At 48.0% G+C, this 25,342-nt stretch overlaps 1 protein-coding gene across 7 annotated transcripts in view; it reads left to right on the top strand.

Moving 5' to 3' along the window:
- The first annotated feature begins 3,613 nt into the window (after window positions 1-3,613).
- The window catches only part of mast1 (microtubule associated serine/threonine kinase 1), a 57,041-nt gene continuing 35,312 nt past the window's right edge, over window positions 3,614-25,342 (top strand). For 2 of the 7 annotated variants that reach the window (XM_031899447.1, XM_031899445.1), the window contains exons 1-2: window positions 3,614-3,718; window positions 15,581-15,609. In XM_031899447.1, coding sequence (XP_031755307.1) covers window positions 3,680-3,718; window positions 15,581-15,609 — 68 coding nt within the window. In that variant the 5' untranslated portion in view covers window positions 3,614-3,679. Of the gene's footprint in view, window positions 3,719-15,577; window positions 15,610-18,122; window positions 18,572-25,342 lie in introns of those variants that run through there. The other 5 variants (XM_031899444.1, XM_031899443.1, XM_031899449.1 and 2 more) reach the window with 3 other exon arrangements.

Below are 25,342 nucleotides of genomic sequence, written 5' to 3'. Positions count from 1 at the left end.
TCTCTGCAAAATGCTTCCTTTAAAGGGTAAGTATACCTTCATTTACATTTTTTTTTTCTAATGGAAATTTGGAGACTAATTTGCTTTTATTTCGGTGAAGGTGATACGGGTTCTGCAAGCAAAGCTGCCATTGTCTCAGCCCCCCCCTTCTTATCACCTTCTTTTGTGTTATAATCCCCTTACAATAAACTCACCCAGCCATGACTTAGTGACCTGGGGGCGGGGGCCATATTTGTCTTAATCAGTGAAATAGTAACAAGCAGAAAGGATCTTAGATGTTTGCTCATACAAACCTGTAAGGGGATTCCCCTGTACTAAGCACAATTCAGCAGGAACAGCCCCCTAAGTTTGCTCATAGCCTGTACAGAGAGATACCATAAAACTATGGCACATAGGGATTCCCTTGTACTAAGCACAATTCAGCAGGAACAGCCCCCTAAGTTTGCTCATAGCCTGTACAGAGAGATACCATAAAACTATGGCACATAGGGATTCCCCTGTACTAAGCACAATTCAGCAGGAACAGCCCCCTAAGTTTGCTCATAGCCTGTACAGAGAGATACCATAAAACTATGGCACATAGGGATTCCCCTGTACTAAGCACAATTCAGCAGGAACAGCCCCCTAAGTTTGCTCATAGCCTGTACAGAGAGATACCATAAAACTATGGCACATAGGGATTCCCCTGTACTAAGCACAATTCAGCAGGAACAGCCCCCTAAGTTTGCTCATAGCCTGTACAGAGAGATACCATAAAAATTATGCTGGGAAAAGTAAGGAGACATTATCCTATAAACTAGGAAAGTAGTATGGCAGCTCCAAGTGATACAATCCCAAGATTTCTATTTACTTGTATTGGATTTTTGGGGCATGTTTATTTTGCTCCTTTGATAAATATGCCCCTTCCAATCCTCTGCAGGTGAAGAGACAGCCAGGGAAGTGTATATTCTATAGGCCCTATTGGGGGAGAGTGTGCCCAGCACTCACAGGATGGCTAATAGAGACGTCAGCTTATTGGCCGGCACCGGGGTTTGTACCAATAAAATCCCAACTCAGCAGCAGCAGCTCCAATATAAAAAGCACTCAGCCAGATAATTCTTATAGGAGAGATATATTGTATTTACACTAAGGGAAGGGGATTGGGTGACCTTGGGGATCATGTGACTATTCTAAGGGCAACTATCCTTATCATCTCTTATCTTTTATACATCCGTGGCTTTTAAACTGGAATGAAAACTCTGAGACACTTATATCTGTGTCCCTCTGTATATTAGAGTGTAAGCTCTGCAGGGCAGGATTCCCTTCTCCCAATGGTTCCCTCTCCCTGTATTGTATCTGTGCCCCTCTGTATATTAGAGTGTAAGCTCTGCAGGGCAGGATTCCCTTCTCCCAATGGTTCCCTCTCCCTGTATTGTATCTGTGCCCCTCTGTATATTAGAGTGTAAGCTCTGCATGGGCAGGATTCCCTTCTCCCAATTGGTTCCCTCTCCCTGTATTGTATCTGTGTCCCTCTGTATATTAGAGTGTAAGCTCTGCAGGGCAGGATTCCCTTCTCCCAATGGTTCCCTCCCCTGTATTGTATCTGTGTCCCTCTGTATATTAGAGTGTAAGCTCTGCAGGGCAGGATTCCCTTCTCCAATGGTTCCCTCTCCCTGTATTGTATCTGTGTCCCTCTGTATATTAGAGTGTAAGGCTCTGCAGGGTAGGATTCCCTTCTCCCAATGGTTCCCTCTCCCTGTATTCCCCCTTGTATCTGTGTCCCTCTGTATATTAGAGTGTAAACTCTGGCAGGGCAGGATTCCCTTCCTCCGCAATGGGTTCCCTCTACCTGTATTGTATCTGTGCCCCTCTTGTTATATTAGAGTGTAAGCTCTGGCAGGGCAGGATTCCCTTCTCCCCAATGGGTTCCCTCTCCGCTGTTTGTATCTGTGTCCCCTCTGTATTTAGAGTGTAAGCTCTGCAGGGCTAGGATTCCCCTTCTCCAATGGTTCCCTCTCCTGTATTGTATCTGGTGTACCTCTGTAATATTAGAGTGTAAAGGCTCTGCAGGGCAGGATTCCTTTCCCAATGGTTCCGCCTCTCCCTGTATTGTATCTGTGTCCCCTCTGTATATTAGAGTGTAAGCTCTGCAGGGCAGGATTCCCTCTCCCATGGTTCCCTCTCCCTGTATTGTATCTGTGTCCCTCTGTATATAGAGTGTAAGCTCTGCAGGGGAGGATTCCCTTCTCCCAATGGTTCCCTCTCCCTGTATTGTATCTGTGTCCCTCTGTATATTAGAGTGTAAGCTCTGCAGGGTAGGATTCCCTTCTCCCAATGGTTCCCTCTCCCTGTATTGTATCTGTGTCCCTCTGTATATTAGAGTGTAAGCTCTGCAGGGCAGGATTCCCTTCTCCCAATGGTTCCCTCTCCCTGTATTGTATCTGTGCCCTCTGTATATTAGAGTGTAAGCTCTGCAGGGCAGGATTCCCTTCTCCCAATGGTTCCCTCTCCCTGTATTGTATCTGTGTCCCTCTGTATATTAGAGTGTAAGCTCTGCAGGGCAGGATTCCCTTCTCCCAATGGTTCCCTCTTCCCTGTATTGTATCTGTGTCCCTCTGTATATTAGAGTGTAAGCTCTGCAGGCAGGATTCCCTTCTCCAATGGTTCCTCTCCTGTATTGTATCTGTGTCCCTCTGTATATTAGAGTGTAAGCTCTGCAGGGCAGGATTCCCCTCTCCCAATGGTTCCTCTCCCTGTATTGTATCTGTGTCCCTCTGTATATTAGAGTGTAAGCTCTGCAGGGCAGGATTCCCTTCTCCCAATGGTTCCTCTCCCTGTATTGTATCTGTGTCCCTCTGTATATTAGAGTGTAAGCTCTGCAGGGCAGGATTCCCTTCTCCCAATGGTTCCCTCTCCCTGTATTGTATCTGTGTCCCTCTGTATATTAGAGTGTAAGCTCTGCAGGGCAGGATTCCCTTCTCCCAATGGTTCCCTCTCCCTGTATTGTATCTGTGCCCCTCTGTATATTAGAGTGTAAGCTCTGCAGGGCAGGATTCCCCTCTCCCAATGGAGTGCAGGATCCCTTTGAGCCCATCATGTGACCCGGTGGCTCTCCCTATGCAGCTAATAGATATATACGTTGCTCTCGCTACAATCCATACTCCGGGAGGCACTTAGCAGATGTCAGTGAGACAGTAAGAGACTGCAGGGCGTGGGGGGAAGAGAGAGCCATAGATGTCAGACACAGACTCACCAATCTCTATCCACACCGGGCAGAGAGCTGCACTCTATGGTAAATGCCAGGAGACAGTTACTTCTCTCTATAATTACTGACACACCTTAATCACCCCCCTGTATCCGCCCCTGCCCCCCCCCCCCCCCCCAGGGTCTCCACCTGTGACCTTCTCTCTACTCGAATGTCTGGGCCCCTCTCACTGGCTGTCTATGTTCCACTCTCCAGCCTTGCTAGCAGATCAATGTCTCTCTCATTAATCCCCTTGTCATTGTGCTCAGCCCCTATGGCTGCTCTCTCCCTCCCCCCCCCCAGTGCCAGTAATAGGTAGCCGGGCCCTTGATGCATCTCAGTGTAAGTGACTGCCCCCAGCCCTCCCCATGCCTGTAGTCTCCTCCTACCCCCGTGCCCTCCTGTTTGTCTCTCCCCCCCTCACTCATTCTCTCTGCTCTGCGCTCTCTATAGGACATGGATGATTCTGGCATTATCAGACGCAGGAGGCTGCAGGTAAGGGGCTTGGCCCTTTATTTTATTATATTGTGATTATTTCCCCTTTACTGCCCCCCATGCTGCCCCCCGTGTGTGTGTATAGCCGGATGGCTGCCTCATTGCTGTGACTGGCATGTTCTGGGCTGTGCTACATGGCTCCCCCGCTCTCTTTGTCCATCTGGCACCTCCTGCTCTCACCTAGCAATATTGCTCCTGTTTGCATATAGGGTGCCTAGGGGTATTTATGCCTCTGTATATTAATGTATGAGAATTCAGTGTATCAATGCTGTCACCCTGTGTAACCCCTCCCTGTAGCTCCACCCACTGCTGCATGCAATCCCTACAGGTAGCACCTCTCGCTCGCTTTAATTGCGATTGGTCTGGGTGAGGTCCCTCCTCTTGCTCCCCGTAACCCTTCCCTATAACACCTGATAGCGCTCTATGGGACTCGCCCTGCCTGCATCACTGGGCCCAGTACCTTCAGCCCAAACACTAACAACTCCTTATACAGGTATAGGACCCGTTATCCAGAATGCTCGCGACCAGGTTAGGGGGTTATTCCATAATTTGGATCTCCATACCTTAAGTCTGCTAAAAAATCAATAAAACATTAATAACCCCAATAGTATTGTTTTGCATCCAATAATGATTATTTAGTTATTAGTTGGGATCAAGTACAGGTACTGTTTTATTATTACAGAGAAAAGGGAATCATTTAACCATTAAATAAACCCAATAGGGCTGTTCTGCCCCAATAAGGGGTAATTATATCTTAGTTGGGATCAAGTACAGATACTGTTTTATTATTACAGAGAAAAGGGAATCATTTAACCATTAAATAAACCCAATAGGACTGTTCTGCCCCCAATAAGGGGTAATTATATCTTAGTTGGGATCAAGTACAGGTACTGTTTTATTATTACAGAGAAAAGGGAATCATTTAACCATTAAATAAACCCAATAGGGCTGTTCTGCCCCAATAAGGGGTAATTATATCTTAGTTGGGATCAAGTACAGGTACTGTTTTATTATTACAGAGAAAAAGGAATCATTTAACCATGAAATAAACCCAATAGGGCTGTTCTGCCCCCAATAAGGGGTAATTATATCTTAGTTGGGATCAAGTACAGGTACTGTTTTATTATTACAGAGAAAAGGGAATCATTTAACCATGAAATAAACCCAATAGGGCTGTTCTGCCCCAATAAGGGGTAATTATATCTTAGTTGGGATCAATTACAGGTACTGTTTTATTATTACAGAGAAAAGGGAATCATTTAACCATTAAATAAACCCAATAGGGCTGTTCTGCCCCAATAAGGGGTAATTATATCTTAGTTGGGATCAAGTACAGGTACTGTTTTATTATTACAGAGAAAAGGGAATCATTTAACCATTAAATAAACCCAATAGGGCTGTTCTGCCCCCAATAAGGGGTAATTATATCTTAGTTGGGATCAAGTACAGGTCCCGTTTTATTATTACAGAGAAAAGGGAAAATCAGTTTTGAAATTCTGTATTATTTGATTAAAATGGAGTCTATGGGAGACGGGCTTTCCGTAATTCGGAGCTTTCTGGATAACGGGTTTCCGGATATGGGGTCCCATACCTGTACTGGCATTTAGTGGCCAAGTCATTTCCCCATTCCCATTGGGTGTGTATATATATATATATATATGAAATAATATTGGTATGGGATTTATTATCAGGGATGCTGGGGATACAGGGGTTTAATCAAATACAAGGTACTAATTATTACAAACAAACCCATAAATAAAAAGAATTGCTTGTGTAACTAGGTCTCCCTGGGAGATGACAATGTTGTTTACCAGAGCTTTCCAGACAGTGTGTTACCATATCTATTTAGTACCTTACTTTTATATATTATAGCTCCCTGTGAGCCCATTCCATAAAACCCCTGTTTCTCCATAAAACTCCTTCATAAAATTAGAACTTGCCACAGTTCACTGAAATTCTGATGCCCTGTATTCGTTTTTATGGACAAATATATTATTGGTTGAGGGTTCACATTTTAATAAATATGCTTCCTCCTACTGCTTTATATAACCCCTCCCTATAACCCAATGCTCCATATAACCCCTCCCTATAACTCCTCCTATTGCTCCATATAACCCCTCCCTATAACTCCTCCTATTGCTCCATATAACCTCTCCCTATAACTCCTCCTATTGCCCCATATAACCCCTCCCTCTAACTCCTCCTATTGCTCCATATAACCCCTCCCTATAACTCCTCCTATTGTTCCATATAACCCCTCCCTATAACTCCTCCTATTGCCCCATATAACCCCTCCCTCTAACTCCTCCTATTGCTCCATATAACCTCTCCCTATAACTCCTCCTATTGCCCCATATAACCCCTCCCTCTAACTCCTCCTATTGCTCCATATAACCCCTCCCTCTAACTCCTCCTATTGCTCCATATAACCCCTCCCTATAACTCCTCCTATTGTTCCATATAACCCCTCCCTCTAACTCCTCCTATTGCCCCATATAACCCCTCCCTCTAACTCCTCCTATTGCTCCATATAACCCCTCCCTATAACTCCCCCTATTGCCCCATAGATCCCATTGGTTGGTATGAGCATGTCCCTACTTACTGTATCCCAGTGTAAGTGCTGTGTGGATCTGTTGCTAGGATATAGTGGTTCTGGATCTCAGTGTTTCTATAACATGTTGGTGGCTATGGAGTGCTGCTTGGTGCAGTGCATGCTGGGATGTGTATGGCTGCTATACAGATACTGGCTATATAGAACATGTTTGTTGTTGGTATATCCTTCATACTGAACTAAATAACTTAAGTCTATAAAAGGGGAAGTTTTTCTTAATGTAAAAAAAAATAATTTGAAGCGACTTCCCAATATACATTTCATTCCACATTTCCTCTGGTTATAAATGTATGTGTAAATGTCATTGCTACTGAGAGCAGTGTCTGTCCATCCTTTCCTGCCCTCTGCTTCTTCTGCTACATTGTTTCAAAAGTCAGAACCAGCAGGGCAGAGAGCAGAAAGGGGCAAACAGGCCCCTGTTACATTCTCCCATCAGACAAACTCTTATTTGGGGGTTTATGCCCTTTAAAAGAGTGTTGGCTCATATGCCTCGGATAGGATAATGGGTCCAACCATTATGTGGGGAGGGTCTAGGTATAGACTCTTGATCTTCCTCTAGGATAGGGTTCTAGATCTTTTAGTTGGATGGGACTTATGGAGGGGGGGCAGTTGTGTCCCACACAGGGTCGGACTGGGCCACCGGGACACCGGGAAAATACCCGGTAGGCCCCAGTGGCCCAGACCCGACCCTATTGATGCTTCATCTGGCCTCCGATGTCCTCCCCTGACACGTTTCACATACACTCGTTCCGGGGAGGACGTCGGACAGGGGCCCCTGCGGGGGGAAGGGGGGGTAAGGGGTGCACGGCAGGGGGGGATGTGATCGGAGGAGGCACCTTGGGGGTGCGGGGCCCCAGGGGCGGTAGCCCTGATGGACCCTGCACCCCCCAGTCCGACCCTGGTCCCACAGTTAGGGGTATGGGGGAGCCTGTGGAAGATGAAGTTGAGGAACCCCATGATTGTAAAAGAGCAAGTAAGTGGTTGGGCAATGATATTGGGAATGAGGCCTGGCTCCCAGTCATGGCCAGTTGGGTTGAGGTCAGGGCTCAGTCATTCTGTATGGACCTGGCTCTGTGCAAGGGGGCATTATTGGGCTGAAACAGGAAAGGGCCCCCCCAAATTGTTCCATGAACTACCCTAAATGGTAAAACGCCATCGGTACCGAACAATTTCCATTTGATGCCAATTACCCAAGGTTCCATGAGGGTGCTCCGGGCCGGCTAACTGCCATGTCCCACTAGCCTCCTGCTGTGTTACAATGGGCCGGATCTGTATACAAGCAGATAGAGTATGACTCTCCCAGAGACACTTACCATGCAGTCAGGGAGAATAGCAGCTGCGGAACAGGCAGCCCCCGTGGGGTTCTTACAGCTGAATATTATGACATGTATCACGCTATACTGTTGATTCTGCAGACTGCAATACCTCCCACACAGCCTATACATATTCCCATATACCCAGACTGAGTGGCGCGCAGCAGATGTACATGTGGGCAGCAGGCAGCTTGGCCATCCTTCCCACTGTGTGTGGCTCCCTGGCAGGAAAATTTGCAATTGGTCTTCATTTTTTATTATTTGTAGTTTGTTTTTTTTTATATTTTTTTTAATAATCGATCAGAAACTCTCCAGTTTGGTGTTATGATAGCTATCTGGTTGCTAGGATCCAGATTACCTTAGCAACCAGGGAACAGTTTGAATAAGATATTGATTTATGCATAAGGGAGGGACTGAATAGAAATAATAAGTTATAAAAAGTAACAATAACAATAAAACTGTAGCCTTACAGAGCGATAGTTATTTGGCTGCCGGGGTCAGTGACCCCCATTTGAAAGCTATATTTATTTTGCCTGATTGGCACAATAGCGAGACAGGCCCCCTTTAATTGGAAGAGTTATTAAAAGTAAGCTGCCGAAAGGGGCCGAAATGCAGTCAGTGTTGGCCATGAACAGCTTTATAGGGTCTGCCCACGAGATGGAAATCTGCTGAGATAAAATATTCCCACTGCCGGTAGGAGCCTAGAACTAGGCCAGGAATGATATATTTCATGTAAAGGGAAATTGCTAGACAACATCCTTGACCTGTAAGCCTGCAGCCTTGTGCCTTTATATGGGCACAGAACCCCTCAGTGACTGCTAATATCCTTATCATTTACAGTAGGGGGTACATTACCCCTTATAATACATGAGTGATACTCAGAGTTCCCTGTATAACTCAGCCTGCAGCCTTGTGCCTTTATATGGGCACAGAACCCCTCAGTGACTGCTAATATCCTTATCATTTACAGTAGGGGGTACATTATCCCTTATAATACATGAGTGATACTCAGAGTTCCCTGTATAACTCAGCCTGCAGCCTTGTGCCTTTATATGGGCACAGAACCCCTCAGTGACTGCTAATATCCTTATCATTTACAGTAGGGGTACATTATCCCTTATAATACATGAGTGATACTCAGAGTTCCCTGTATAACTCAGCCTGCAGCCTTGTGCCTTTATATGGGCACAGAACCCCTCAGTGACTGCTAATATCCTTATCATTTACAGTAGGGGGTACATTATCCCTTATAATACATGAGTGATACTCAGAGTTCCCTGTATAACTCAGCCTGCAGCCTTGTGCCTTTATATGGGCACAGAACCCCTCAGTGACTGCTAATATCCTTATCATTTACAGTAGGGGGTACATTATCCCTTATAATACATGAGTGATACTCAGAGTTCCCTGTATAACTCAGCCTGCAGCCTTGTGCCTTTATATGGGGGGCACAGAACCCCTCAGTGACTGCTAATATCCTTATCATTTACAGTTGGGGGTACATTATCCCTTATAATACATGAGTGATACTCACAGTTCCCTGTATAACTCAGCCTGCAGCCTTGTGCCTTTATATGGGCACAGAACCCCTCAGTGACTGCTAATATCCTTATCATTTACAGTAGGGGGTACATTACCCCTTATAATACTTGAGTGATACTCAGAGTTCCCTGTATAACTCAGCCTGCAGCCTTGTGCCTTTATATGGGCACAGAACCCCTCAGTGACTGCTAATATCCTTATCATTTACAGTAGGGGGTACATTATCCCTTATAATACATGAGTGATACTCAGAGTTCCCTGTATAACTCAGCCTGCAGCCTTGTGCCTTTATATGGGCACAGAACCCCTCAGTGACTGCTAATATCCTTATCATTTACAGTAGGGGGTACATTATCCCTTATAATACATGAGTGATACTCAGAGTTCCCTGTATAACTCAGCCTGCAGCCTTGTGCCTTTATATGGGCACAGAACCCCTCAGTGACTGCTAATATCCTTATCATTTACAGTAGGGGGTACATTACCCCTTATAATACATGAGTGATACTCAGAGTTCCCTGTATAACTCAGCCTGCAGCCTTGTGCCTTTATATGGGCACAGAACCCCTCAGTGACTGTAATATCCTTATCATTTACAGTAGGGGGTACATTATCCCTTATAATACATGAGTGATACTCAGAGTTCCCTGTATAACTCAGCCTGCAGCCTTGTGCCTTTATATGGGCACAGAACCCCTCAGTGACTGTAATATCCTTATCATTTACAGTAGGGGGTACATTATCCCTTATAATACATGAGTGATACTCAGAGTTCCCTGTATAACTCAGCCTGCAGCCTTGTGCCTTTATATGGGCACAGAACCCCTCAGTGACTGCTAATATCCTTATCATTTACAGTAGGGGGTACATTATCCCTTATAATACATGAGAGATACTCGGAGTTCCCTGTACAACTCCTATACCTATCCTGTGTAACTATACAGTAGGTGATGCTTTAGTCCCCAAGTGATATATATGTTTTTACCCTATATGCTATAAATATATATGCAGACAGGGAATGCTCTGGGCATATAATGAGTCAGTTGCATGGGCCAGACCATCAGTACAGGGTAGCTGGAGCCTGCTCTGGGTAATAACATGTAGGAATGCCGTGCAGCTGAAGGCTATAGAGATAACAATCAGGGCCAATAAATGTAAGATAAAGTGAATTGTAGATAGAGTGGGCAATGTAGGAGGGCAGGGGGGCAGGAGGGCAGGGGGGCAGGAGGGCGGGCCTCCATCAGAATTGGGTAATTACACAGAGGTGGGCAGTCCAACCTGGCTGCAACCCTTCAACTGTTGTTTGATATTAGCTGCAGAGAAGCCATAGAGGGTAGGGAAGGCAGGGCTGGCAGTGAGACAGGTGGCACCTGGGGGTGTAACGTCACGTTGGCTTCTGTTACAGCAGGTGCGACTTGGTACAGAAGGGACTAGGGATTAGCAGCCTTGGGTGTCACTTTATAGCTGATGGCAGTGAAGGGAACGCCTTTATTTTTAGTAAGAGAAAACGCAGAGGCGCTGCTTAACCATTGGCTGTTTGGATTTCTATCCCATGGCACTTCCATGGGGACCATGTTGCCCCTTTAGTGTGCTCATTGGAGCTGGGGGGGGGGGTCCCTATGGATGTGCCTCAGGGAACAGATCCAGGGCCCCTATAGTGTGCTCATTGGAGCTGGGGGGGGGTCCCTATGGATGTGCCTCAGGGAACAGATCCAGGGCCCCTATAGTGCGCTCATTGGAGCTGGGGGGGGGGGGGTCCCTATGGATGTGCCTCAGGGAACAGATCCAGGGCCCCTTTAGTGTGCTCATTGGAGCTGGGGGGGTCCCTATGGATGTGCCTCAGGGAACAGATCCAGGGCCCCTATAGTGCGCTCATTGGAGCTGGGGGGGGGGTCCCTATGGATGTGCCTCAGGGAACAGATCCAGGGCCCCTTTAGTGTGCTCATTGGAGCTGGGGGGGTCCCTATGGATGTGCCTCAGGGAACAGATCCAGGGCCCCTATAGTGTGCTCATTGGAGCTGGGGGGGGGGGTCCCTATGGATGTGCCTCAGGGAACAGATCCAGGGCCCCTTTAGTGTGCTCATTGGAGCTGGGGGGGTCCCTATGGATGTGCCTCAGGGAACAGATCCAGGGCCCCTATAGTGTGCTCATTGGAGCTGGGGGGGGGGGGTCCCTATGGATGTGCCTCAGGGAACAGATCCAGGGCCCCTATAGTGTGCTCATTGGAGCTGGGGGGGGGGGGGTCCCTATGGATGTGCCTCAGGGAACAGATCCAGGGCCCCTATAGTGTGCTCATTGGAGCTGGGGGGGGGGGGGTCCCTATGGATGTGCCTCAGGGAACAGATCCAGGGCCCCTATAGTGTGCTCATTGGAGCTGGGGGGGGGGGGGGGGTCCCTATGGATGTGCCTCAGGGAACAGATCCAGGGCCCTATAGTGTGCTCATTGGAGCTGGGGGGGGGGGGGGGTCCCTATGGATGTGCCTCAGGGAACAGATCCAGGGCCCCTATAGTGTGCTCATTGGAGCTGGGGGGGGGGGGTCCCTATGGATGTGCCTCAGGGAACAGATCCAGGGCCCCTATAGTGTGCTCATTGGAGCTGGGGGGGGGGGTCCCTATGGATGTGCCTCAGGGAACAGATCCAGGGCCCCTATAGTGTGCTCATTGGAGCTGGGGGGGGGGGGGTCCCTATGGATGTGCCTCAGGGAACAGATCCAGGGCCCCTATAGTGTGCTCATTGGAGCTGGGGGGGGGGGTCCCTATGGATGTGCCTCAGGGAACAGATCCAGGGCCCCTATAGTGTGCTCATTGGAGCTGGGGGGGGGGTCCCTATGGATGTGCCTCAGGGAACAGATCCAGGGCATGTGGTGAGGTTGGGATTTATGGCACTATGATTATGTGATGCTAAGTCAATTCTTCCTGGGGTCTGTTCTATTGTTTCAGGACTTGGGAGTCACAACCAGCAGTGCACAGACTGCTTTCCATAACAATCACTGTGTTCTCATGTACAGGCTGGGGAGGCAATGTCGGGCTGGGGGGTGCAGGGCATACCAGGGCTACCTCCCCTGGGGCCTCGCAGCCCCCCACAACCCCTGCATGGGCCCCATGCCCAAACCCCCACTCAGCCCGGGGGAGCTCCGGCGGGGATCGGTGGGCCCAAGTTGGCCAGCATACCAGCATATATCCATGCAGCTAAAGAGATGCAGTTAGGGAGAAGGCAGCTAAACGAGGGCAAATACCCGGAGCAAACAGGCAGAGCGATGGCAATCAGTGGGGCAGATAACCATCAGTGATTATAGAGGCAAAGGGAGAGCATAAGCACCAATGAAACCAGACCTTCTGCATTCCACAAGCCGCCATGTTTTTTTTTTTTTTATATCTTTAACCCTTTACGTGCCTTTACATGCCTGGGCTCCAACTCCCAGTTTCCCTCTCTCTGGGGCTCATTTATAAACACCGGGCAGTAACACATAGCAACCAATCAGTGTTGAGATTTTTCCAACCAGCTGAAGGCTGAACAATGAAAGCAATCATCTGATTGGTTGCCACGAGTTACAGCCCTGGTGCAATTTTGCCCGTTGTTTTTAAATGACCCCCCACTGTCTCTGATACTGTATGTGCAGTGCATTCTGGGAGCCAGATGATGTCACCAGTCTCGCGGCTGCAAAGCATGCTGGGGGCCTGACCTCACCGTAGCTTTTACGTATTCATCCATTTTCCATCCTTCTTTGTGGTCTCCGTAGTAACCGAGCGCTGAGATTTGGGAATTGGGGAATATTAGAATATTTCCCTGTGCTTCTTTCCCAGTCCCCACCTCTTCATCTTCCTCTCTGTACAACTCGTATGTATGAGGGACTATCCAGTCTGCGGCTATAGCCATGTCTTGCTGAACTACATTTCCCAGCATTCCCTGACAGCCATGTTATTCACTAGTAGAGCCTCAGGCTGGATATGAACTATATTCTCTGCTACTTGCCCTTTCCATTGTCCCTTTTCATTGGGGTTATATTTGGCATATAACAGTATAAACCTGTATCCAGCCCACTCCGTGTTGTGTTTGTTTCCCCTTTACTCCGGCGCTATATTAGTACTCATAGCTGAGGCCTTGTTTACCCTCCCACGTGCGTTCCAACAACCCCTGTGTATTTTTATTAAACAGCACCAGTGGGGGGATTGTTCCATTGTGCACTCTTACCCCCCTGAAATCTGTGCAGGCACCAGGGGAGGAGCTGGGATAAATAATTTACTTCTAATTGCTCTCCCAGTGCAAGTAATGATAGAAAGCTCTGTACTCTAATTTATCCCCTCCCTTACAGGGACAATGTGCCCCCTACTGTAAATGATAAGGATATTAGCAGTCACTGAGGGGTTCTGTGCCCATATTAAGGCACAAGGCTGCAGGCTGAGTTATACAGGGAACTCTGAGTATCACTCATGTATTATAAGGGATAATGTACCCCCTACTGTAAATGATAAGGATATTAGCAGTCACTGAGGGGTTCTGTGCCCATATAAAGGCACAAGGCTGCAGGCTGAGTTATACAGGGAACTCTGAGTATCACTCATGTATTATAAGGGATAATGTACCCCCTACTGTAAATGATAAGGATATTAGCAGTCACTGAGGGGCTCTGTGCCCATATTAAGGCACAAGGCTGCAGGCTGAGTTATACAGGGAACTCTGAGTATCACTCATGTATTATAAGGGATAATGTACCCCCTACTGTAAATGATAAGGATATTAGCAGTCACTGAGGGGTTCTGTGCCCATATAAAGGCACAAGGCTGCAGGCTGAGTTATACAGGGAACTCTGAGTATCACTCATGTATTATAAGGGATAATGTACCCCCTAGTGTAAATGATAAGGATATTAGCAGTCACTGAGGGGTTCTGTGCCCATATAAAGGCACAAGGCTGCAGGCTGAGTTATACAGGGAACTGTGAGTATCACTCATGTATTATAAGGGATAATGTACCCCCTACTGTAAATGATAAGGATATTAGCAGTCACTGAGGGGTTCTGTGCCCATATAAAGGCACAAGGCTGCAGGCTGAGTTATACAGGGAACTCTGAGTATCACTCATGTATTATAAGGGGTAATGTACCCCCTACTGTAAATGATAAGGATATTAGCAGTCACTGAGGGGTTCTGTGCCCATATAAAGGCACAAGGCTGCAGGCTGAGTTATACAGGGAACTCTGAGTATCACTCATGTATTATAAGGGATAATGTACCCCCTACTGTAAATGATAAGGATATTAGCAGTCACTGAGGGGTTCTGTGCCCATATAAAGGCACAAGGCTGCAGGCTGAGTTATACAGGGAACTCTGAGTATCACTCATGTATTATAAGGGATAATGTACCCCCTACTGTAAATGATAAGGATATTAGCAGTCACTGAGGAGTTCTGTGCCCATATAAAGGCACAAGGCTGCAGGCTGAGTTATACAGGGAACTCTGAGTATCACTCATGTATTATAAGGGATAATGTACCCCCTACTGTAAATGATAAGGATATTAGAAGTCACTGAGGAATCTTTTATTCCACCTTTGTGCCCTAGGCATGTGTCTCTTCTTACTACCCCTAGTTCCAGCCCTGGACCAGACACATTTACCCATCATTCTATTTGCAGGTTTCACACAGCTTTACAAACTTAGGGAAGGCACAATACGCCATAACTGCTTGATACAGTCCCCTCCCACTTACCCATCATTCTCCATGTATGTGTCACATGGTATAACTGAATCAGCGAAGGCAAAACCCTTGCGTTTCCTATCAGTGTGTATTTGCACACGTACCAATTGGCTGGGCAAAGAGCGCCCCTAGGGGTCAGAAAACGATACCCATAGCTCCCCCGTGCCTCACAGCAATGACAATGTACCTATTGTATAGTCTGGGCTATTGTTATAATCCAAACAACTTTCCCTAAAATGTTTCATTGAGTAAATAATTGATGTTTTGAATCAAATACCACCAATGAATGTCGAGATTCAATTTGTCATTGTTGATACTAAGGGGTATATTTATCATGCTGTGTAAAATGTGGAGTAAAACATTACCGGTGATGTTGCTGAAAGCAGCCAATCAGATGCTTTGCTTTGGTTTTCTAACTGTTGAATGTAATTGCTGATTGGTTGCCCTGGGCAATAATACCAGTAATGTTTCACTCCACTTTATACACAGCATGATAAATATACCCCTTAGCCTATATTGTTGACATCTGAAATGTGGACTTGTAGCTGTTGCTGAATTACAACTCCCAGAATCAATTGCCATTCCAGAGAATGCTGGGAGCTGTAGTTCAGACACAGTGTACAGGCCACATGGGAGGTGTTAATCTTCTTGATTTCTGCTCTGTGGCTTTTCTCTTGATCTCTTGCATTTGTTTCAGAAGGATCTGCCCCTGCCGAGGAAGAGCAGCGGGTAAGTACCTGAAGGCTATGGAGTGGGGGGGTGGGGGTGGGGGGGGGGGTGCTGATGCAAGTGCTTGAACCCCCACTAAATGGATTTAGGGACACACCTGGGAATACCAATAGTGTATCAAGGTGGGTCTATGGAGATATCAGGGTGGGTCTATGGAGATATCAGGGTGCTAGACCTGCACCCCCCCAAGAAAAGAGGCTGTTAGAGCAGCAAAGGGGTTCACGTCTGTTGCAATACTAGCTCCAGCCACAAGAGGGTGCTGAAATCTGTGCAGTCAGTTGGCCTGTTCTTTGTATCATGTAATGTGTGTGTGTGTGTGTGTGTGTGTGTATGTTAGAGGTATGAGAAGGGGTAGGTACAGTCCTACTGCCAAAATACCACTGATTTACTGTATTTATATGGGGAGGGGGCACCGCTATGGGAGCCCTCTGTGCCCACATCCATAGAATCAGACTCAGTATCACAAGTAGAGAAGTGCTGGTGTCACTTGAAATATAAGCAGTGGGATTTCTCCACTATTCGGCACCGATATGGAATCCCAGCAGCCATTACAGAGCCGAGGAATTATATTGGGTCATGAATGGCAGAACAGCGGGCGGCTTAGCTGTCACCCTGCTGCTACTGTCATAAACGAGTTGTGGTCCCCTGGCTGTGGCTGAACTGCAATTCCCAGCATCCTCAGACAGGTCGGAGCACTTTGATAAAATGTAGATCTTATACAGTATATACGGTATATATATATATATATATATATATATATATATAGAGCAAAGCTGTGTTGGTACAGGGGCGCTACGGCTCACAGACTTTGGGCTGTTGAATAAAAGGAAGATGGACCCTATGGAATTAGAGCAAAGGCAGTGTTTGTGCAGCTACACCCGAGTGTCACTGCTGGTCTCGTGCCCCTGTACAGCAGCACATAGACTTCCATACTATGATATATGTACAGCAAAGGTCTCAGGGAAGACTGAAATGTTGGAATAACAAATAAACTTTATTTCTTTTTCACCATACTTTTAAGTCCTGTGAGTGCCCTGCTTTATATGGCAGAGAGACACACACAGGCACTGACACACACTGACACACACAGGCGCACACACATAGACATTGACACACACAGTTGCACACTTGGGGATAGTGAGACGCACAGCCGCAGACACACACACTGACACACACAGTCGCACACTTGGGGATAGACGCACAGCCGCAGACACACACACTGACACAGTCGCACACTTGGGGATAGACGCACAGCCGCAGACACACACACTGACACACACACTGTCACACACACACACTGACACACACAGTCGCACACTTGGGGATAGACGCACAGCCGCAGACACACACACTGACACACACCCTGACACACACACACACTGACACACACAGTCACACACTTGGGGATAGACGCACAGCCGCAGACACACACACTGACACACACAGTCGCACACTTGGGGATAGACGCACAGCCGCAGACACACACACTGACACACACACTGTCACACACAGTCGCACACTTGGGGATAGACGCACAGCCGCAGACACACACACTGACACACACCCTGACACACACACACTGACACACACAGTCGCACACTTGGGGATAGACGCACAGCCGCAGACACACACCCTGACACACACACACTGACACACACAGTCGCACAGCCGCAGACACACACACTGACACACACATAGACACACACAGTCGCACACTTGGGGATAGACACACAGCCGCAGACACACACACTGACACACACAGTCACACACTTGGGGATAGACGCACAGCCGCAGACACACACACTGACACACACATAGACACACACAGTCGCACAGCCGCAGACACACACACTGACACACACATAGACACACACAGTCGCACACTTGGGGATAGACGCACAGCCGCAGACACACACTGACACACACCCTGACACACACACACTGACACACACAGTCGCACACTTGGGGATAGACGCACAGCCGCAGACACACACCCTGACACACACACACTGACACACACAGTCGCACAGCCGCAGACACACACACTGACACACACATAGACACACACAGTCGCACACTTGGGGATAGACACACAGCCGCAGACACACACACTGACACACACACTGACACACACAGTCACACACTTGGGGATAGACGCACAGCCGCAGACACACACACTGACACACACATAGACACACACAGTCGCACAGCCGCAGACACACACACTGACACACACATAGACACACACAGTCGCACACTTGGGGATAGACGCACAGCCGCAGACACACACTTCTTTCTCTCTGTCTCCAGTCTGCTCGCCCCTCCTGTCTGCAGATACCGCTCCTGCTCCTCCGCTGCCATCCACTTTCCCATTATCCCAGCTGCCTCCCTGTCTCTGTGCCCTTCCTTCCAAACCCCCTGAGCCTTCCCTCCTTGTCTGCCTCTCCCTCCTGCCTCTCATTGCCTGCCCTCTCCCTCCTTGTCGCTGCCTTTGTTTGCCTCTCTCACTCCCTCCTCTGTCTCTCTCCATCCATTTGGCTCTCTCTTTTCTCCCCTTTGCTCCTATATCTTGCTCCTACCTGTGCCGTCCTTTCCCCCAGCCCCTGCTCTCTCCCCCTGCCCCAGTGCTAGCAATGCACCACTACTCCCATCACCTTCTCTCCCTCTGCCCTTCCTCTCTTTCCTTTCCTGCCTTTCAATAACCCACCTTGGATCCCGTCCTTTCTGTCCCTTCCCAAACTCTCCCTAATTCCCCTTATTCCTCTCCCTTCCATCCAAGCATTACCCCCCATCTCTATACTCCCCCCCCATCTCTTCTCCTTTCCTCTTCCCCTTCAATTCTGTGCCAAGTCTCCATCCTTCCCTTCTATCCCCCTCTTTGCTCTTTCGCCTATGAGCGAGCCCCCCTCACTTCTGCCCTCGACTCCCGAAGATAACCAGCCATGTTCCGCCGCACCAAGAGGTAACTGCTGATTTACCATGGGGTGGGGGAGCTTTTAGTGCAAAGGGTTAAACAACATGGCTGCAGTGTGGTTGGGTCAAATGGAATTGGGATGCCAAACTTGCTGTAGCTGCTAAGACTTATATATATATATATGTATGTATGTATGTCTATCTGTATGTATGTATGTATGTGTATATGTATGTATGTATGTATGTTCTCTATGACTTTGCTGTGTCTCCCTGGCCTCACCGTGACAGTCTCATTACACGAGCGTGACCTCCCCATGTCACAATGCGGGCGCAGTAAATGACTCATGATTCCTCTCCCGCGAGCAGCAAACGTGGATTTCTCTGTATAATTACTGCGTGACATTGGGCTCAGCATGCTGGATAGCAATTTGGGCCTACGACGTTTGTGCGGGTAAAAAAAAGAAATATTCATTCTGGCTGGTGGGTAGGGTTAAAGGGAAAGTTAACCAGAAAAAAAAGTGTTTCAGTAGGTTGAAGAGAATCTAAATAAGCTAAAACGATGTTTGTTTGTTTTTAAATGATTGGATTAAAACAGCACAAAGGCTTCAATGTCAGGGAGGTTGCTAGGAACAAACCCTGGCAACCATATAGCAGTAAAGCCCCGAGCCAGTGGCAGAGGGAATGTGTTGCTGCAGGAAGGTTAAGGGCCAGTTGGGCGTGTAATTGGCTCGCTGTGCTAATGGCCGATAATGAGAAGGGTCAGTGCTGGGCTCCCAAGCAATAGAAAGGTCAGGCTCGGATTTGCCAGAGAAAGGCAACGAAACACAATAATCCCGCAGGCCATCTCCTATAGCCGAGCCTGGCGCATTCCTGTTTATAAACAGTAATTAAATGCCACCAGGGGCCGAGTTCCATTTATTGTCTGCTTGCCCACAGCCCAGCCGGCTCCTGTATGTGCCATTAGCAACCAGTCCCGCCTCATACATTCATACTCAGAGCTGCCTGTAGCTTCATACATTATATATCCCTCCCTTTAACCCTTTCCCAAACCCTAACTGGGCTCAACTGACCCCCCTCCCAACTCCTAAATCCTTTTCCATTACTGCCATGAACCCATTAATCTGTAATGAGCTTGTGTCATGTGACCGCACCCCACTGTTCCTCTGTATATGTGTAACATCTTGGGGTGAGTGCTTATTTGTGCCCTGGGTACCCCTGGAACTATAGCAGGGTGACTGTTACCCCAATGTTTTATATATATCTGTAACCTTGTTATGGGCTAAGGGGGCCCAGCCTGAAGGCCAGTTAGGGGGGGATTTGGGGTGAGTGCTTATTTGTGCCCTGGGTACCCCTGGAACTATAGCAGGGTGACTGTTACCCCAATGTTTCTATATATCTGTAACCTTGTTATGGGCTAAGGGGGCCCAGCCTGAAGGCCAGTTAGGGGGGGATTTGGGGTGAGTGCTTATTTGTGCCCTGGGTACCCCTGGAACTATAGCGGGGTGACTGTTACCCCAATGTTTCTATATATCTGTAACCTTGTTATGGGCTAAGGGGGCCCAGCCTGAAGGCCAGTTAGGGGGAGATTTGGGGTGAGTGCTTATTTGTGCCCTGGGTACCCCTGGAACTATAGCGGGGTGACTGTTACCCCAATGTTTCTATATATCTGTAACCTTGTTATGGGCTAAGGGGGCCCAGCCTGAAGGCCAGTTAGGGGGAGATTTGGGGTGAGTGCTTATTTGTGCCCTGGGTACCCCTGGAACTATAGCAGGGTGACTGTTACCCCAATGTTTCTATATATCTGTAACCTTGTTCTGGGCTAAGGGGGACCAGCCTGAAGGCCAGTTAGGGGGGGATTTGGGGTGAGTGCTTATTTGTGCCCTGGGTACCCCTGGAACTATAGCGGGGTGACTGTTACCCCAATGTTTCTATATATCTGTAACCTTGTTATGGGCTAAGGGGCCCAGCCTGAAGGCCAGTTAGGGGGGGATTTGGGGTGAGTGCTTATTTGTGCCCTGGGTACCCCTGGAACTATAGCAGGGTGACTGTTACCCCAATGTTTCTATATATCTGTAACCTTGTTATGGGCTAAGGGGCCCAGCCTGAAGGCCAGTTAGGGGGGGATTTGGGGTGAGTGCTTATTTGTGCCCTGGGTACCCCTGGAACTATAGCAGGGTGACTGTTACCCCAATGTTTCTATATATCTGTAACCTTGTTATGGGCTAAAGTTGGACCCAAGCCCATGCCTTAGAGCTATATGTAGGTATTAGTATTACACCCCAGAGATCAAGCCATTTACAGTTTTGCTAATTAAGAGGCTGGGAAGGGCTCACTCCTGTACCGATCTCGTTGGTAGTTGGTTTACTAATCATGTGGAATATGTTAGAAATTCTCCTCCCCTTTTCTCCCGCAGTCCTAGTGGCCTCGTTTTTATGGACAAATCCATTATTTGGAACAGTATCAAACCCTTTATTGAGATTTTATTATCTCCCATCAGCTGCATTGGCCGGATCCACTTTGCTGCGCCTCATAGGCAGTGACACCATTTAATTGAGTGGATTCATCTAAACCGACTCCCCAGGCATTTCTGTAAAATACATATAAAAATATTATCTTGCAGGATTAACATTGATTTAATTGGACGGTGTTTGTCAGTAATGATGGCTTTTATCTGTATAACAAAAAATAACCATAATTATAACATATATGTAAAGCCTTGTCTCTCATTGGGCAACGCTGGGCCCTTGATTAGTTAGGCATTGGCAGCCATTCATTATGTATTGTCTATGATGAATTATTCAGTAGGATCTCCTGGTATCATTGCAAGGAGTCTCCCTCCTAATGACAGGGGCCTTAGAAGCCTCTAATCTGCTGTGTGTGGATGTGGATCCAGGTTCTGCTCACAGATACAGTTCTGCCATTATATTTAGTGACAGGTGCAGGTTAGAATCTGCCGGAACCACCTGGATACACCTCCATTTTGCATGCACATTGTGCTTGTGAGGACAGAAGCAATGGAAGAGATATTAAGAGGGCAATTCTAGACCTGGGGTCCTGCCTGCTTCTTACTGAACTGGTTCTGATCTTGTTATGCTTACAACCATTGGGTTCTGAACTGGCTTTTTCACCTACCTATACAGTGCAGTCAGACCTAATGTATGGGTTGTTCTGACTGTACTGTATGGGTGGGTCTGACTGTAATGTATGGGTTGTTCTGACTGTAATGTATGGGTGGGTGTGACTGTCAGTGTTGGACTGGCCCACCAGGGTACCAGGAAAACTCCCGGGGGGCCCAGGGGTCAGTGGGCCCTCCTGCTCCTCACCATTTGGTTTCATGGCCATTCCCTATCTCTGAATGGGAACAAAGAGGAGAAATAGATGGAAGAATAGATGCTAGCATGTAAATAGAAGAGACTAGGAGAATAAAAATGTTGGTTGAGGAAAGGAGGAAAAATAGTTAGGAAAGTGGGCCTAGGGTCAATAGTTATCTGGTGGGCTCCTGGGTTCCCAGTCCGACACTGGTGACTGTACTGTATGGGTGGGTCTGACTGTACTGTATGGGTGGGTCTGACTGTACTGTATGGGTGGGTCTGACTGTAATGTATGGGTGGGTCTGACTGTACTGTATGGGTCGGTCTGACTATACTGTATGGGTGGGTCTGACTGTGCTGTATGGGTGGGTCTGACTGTACTGTATGGGTGGGTCTGACTGTGCTGTATGGGTGGGTCTGACTGTGCTGTATGGGTATGTCTGACTATACTGTATGGGTGGGTCTGACTGTGCTGTATGGGTGGGTCTGACTGTGCTGTATGGGTGGGTCTGACTGTACTGTATGGGTATGTCTGACTATACTGTATGGGTGGGTCTGACTGTACTGTATGGGTGGGTCTGACTGTAATGTATGGGTGGGTCTGACTGTACTGTATGGGTGGGTCTGACTGTAATGTATGGGTGGTTCTGACTGTAATGTATGGGTGGGTCTGACTGTAATGTATGGGTGGTTCTGACTGTAATGTATGGGTGGGTGTGACTGTCAGTGTCGGACTGGCCCACCAGGGTACCAGGAAAACTCCCGGTGGGCCCAGGTGTCAGTGGGCCCTCCTGCTCCTCACCATTTGGCCTGTTTCATGGTCATTCCCTATCTCTGAATGGGAACAAAGAGGAGAAATAGATGGAAGAATAGATGCTAGCATGTAAATAAAAGAGACTAGGAGAATAAAAATGTTGGTTGAGGAAAGGAGGAAAAATAGTTAGGAAAGTGGGCCTAGGGTCAATAGTTATCTGGTGGGCCCCTGGGTTCCCAGTCCGACACTGGTGACTGTGCTGTATGGGTGGGTCTGACTATACTGTATGGGTGGGTCTGACTGTGCTGTATGGGTGGGTCTGACTGTACTGTATGGGTGGGTCTGACTGTACTGTATGGGTGGGTCTGACTGTACTGTATGGGTATGTCTGACTATACTGTATGGGTGGGTCTGACTGTAATGTATGGGTGGGTTTGACTGTAATGTATGGGTGGGTCTGACTGTACTGTATGGGTGGGTCTGACTGTACTGTATGGGTGGGTCTGACTGTAATGTATGGGTGGGTCTGACTGTACTGTATGGGTGGGTCTGACTGTACTGTATGGGTGGGTCTGACTGTACTGTATGGGTGGGTCTGACTGTACTGTATGGGTGGGTCTGACTGTACTGTATGGGTGGGTCTGACTGTACTGTATGGGTGGGTCTGACTGTACTGTATGGGTATGTCTGACTGTACTGTATGGGTATGTCTGACTGTACTGTATGGGTGGGTATGTCTGTACTGTATGGGTATGTCTGACTGTACTGTATGGGTATGTCTGTACTGTATGGGTATGTCTGACTGTACTGTATGGGTGGGTCTGACTGTACGGGTGGGTCTGACTGTACTGTATGGGTAGGTCTGACTGTACTGTATGGGTGGGTCTGACTGTACTGTATGGGTATGTCTGACTGTACTGTATGGGTGGGTCTGACTGTACTGTATGGGTGGGTCTGACTGTACGGGTGGGTCTGACTGTACTGTATGGGTGGGTCTGCCTGTACTGTATAGGTAGGTCTGACTGTACTGTATGGGTGGGTCTGACTGTACTGTATGGGTGGGTCTGACTGTACTGTATGGGTGGGTCTGACTGTACTGTATGGGTATGTCTGACTGTACTGTATGGGTGGGTCTGACTGTACTGTATGGGTGGGTCTGACTGTACTGTATGGGTAGGTCTGGCTGCACTGTATGGGTAGGTCTGGCTGCACTGTATGGGTAGGTCTGACTGTACTGTATGGGTCGGTCTGACTGTACTGTATTGGTGGGTCTGACTGTACTGTATGGGTGGGTCTGACTGTACTGTATGGGTAGGTCTGACTGTACTGTATGGGTAGGTCTGACTGTACTGTATGGGTATGTCTGTACTGTATGGGTGGGTCTGACTGTACTGTATGGGTAGGTCTGGCTGCACTGTATGGGTAGGTCTGGCTGCACTGTATGGGTAGGTCTGGCTGCACTGTATGGGTAGGTCTGACTGTACTGTATGGGTCGGTCTGACTGTACTGTATTGGTGGGTCTGACTGTACTGTATGGGTGGGTCTGACTGTACTGTATGGGTAGGTCTGACTGTACTGTATGGGTAGGTCTGACTGTACTGTATGGGTATGTCTGTACTGTATGGGTGGGTCTGACTGTACTGTATGGGTGGGTCTGACTGTACTGTATGGGTAGGTCTGGCTGCACTGTATGGGTAGGTCTGGCTGCACTGTATGGGTAGGTCTGACTGTACTGTATGGGTCGGTCTGACTGTACTGTATTGGTGGGTCTGACTGTACTGTATGGGTGGGTCTGACTGTACTGTATGGGTAGGTCTGACTGTACTGTATGGGTAGGTCTGACTGTACTGTATGGGTATGTCTGTACTGTATGGGTGGGTCTGACTGTACTGTATGGGTGGGTCTGACTGTACTGTATGGGTGGGTCTGACTGTACTGTATGGGTGGGTCTGACTGTACTGTATGGGTGGGTCTGACTGTACTGTATGGGTGGGTCTGACTATACTGTATGGGTGGGTCTGACTGTACTGTATGGGTGGGTCTAACTGTACCGGTGGGTCTGACTGTACTGTATTGGTGGGTCTGACTGTACTGTATGGGTGGGTCTGACTGTACTGTATGGGTGGGTCTGACTGTACTGTATGGGTGGGTCTGACTGTACTGTATGGGTGGGTCTGACTGTACTGTATGGGTGGGTCTGACTGTACTGTATGGGTAGGTCTGACTGTACTGTATGGGTAGGTCTGACTGCACTGTATGGGTAGGTCTGACTGCACTGTATGGGTCGGTCTGACTGTACTGTATTGGTGGGTCTGACTGCACTGTATGGGTAGGTCTGACTGCACTGTATGGGTCGGACTGACTGTACTGTATTGGTGGGTCTGACTGTACTGTATGGGTAGGTCTGACTGTACTGTATGAGTAGGTCTGACTGTACTGTATGGGTGGGTCTGACTGTACTGTATGGGTGGGTCTGCCTGTACTGTATGGGTAAGTCTGACTGTACGGTATGGGTCGGTCTGACTGTACTGTATTGGTGGGTCTGACTGTACTGTATTGGTGGGTCTGACTGTACTGTATGGGTAGGTCTGACTGTACTGTATGGGTGGGTCTGACTGTACTGTATGGGTGGGTCTAACTGTATGGGTGGGTCTGACTGTACTGTATGGGTGGGTCTGACTGTACTGTATGGGTGGGTCTGACTGTACTGTATGGGTGGGTCTAACTGTATGGGTGGGTCTGACTGTACTGTATT

The sequence above is a fragment of the Xenopus tropicalis genome, chromosome 3, assembly GCF_000004195.4.
Source record: "Xenopus tropicalis strain Nigerian chromosome 3, UCB_Xtro_10.0, whole genome shotgun sequence".
NCBI classification, from domain to species: domain Eukaryota; kingdom Metazoa; phylum Chordata; class Amphibia; order Anura; family Pipidae; genus Xenopus; species Xenopus tropicalis.
Note: the sequence above shows the minus strand (reverse complement) of the source record. Positions and strands in the feature narration are given on the sequence as shown.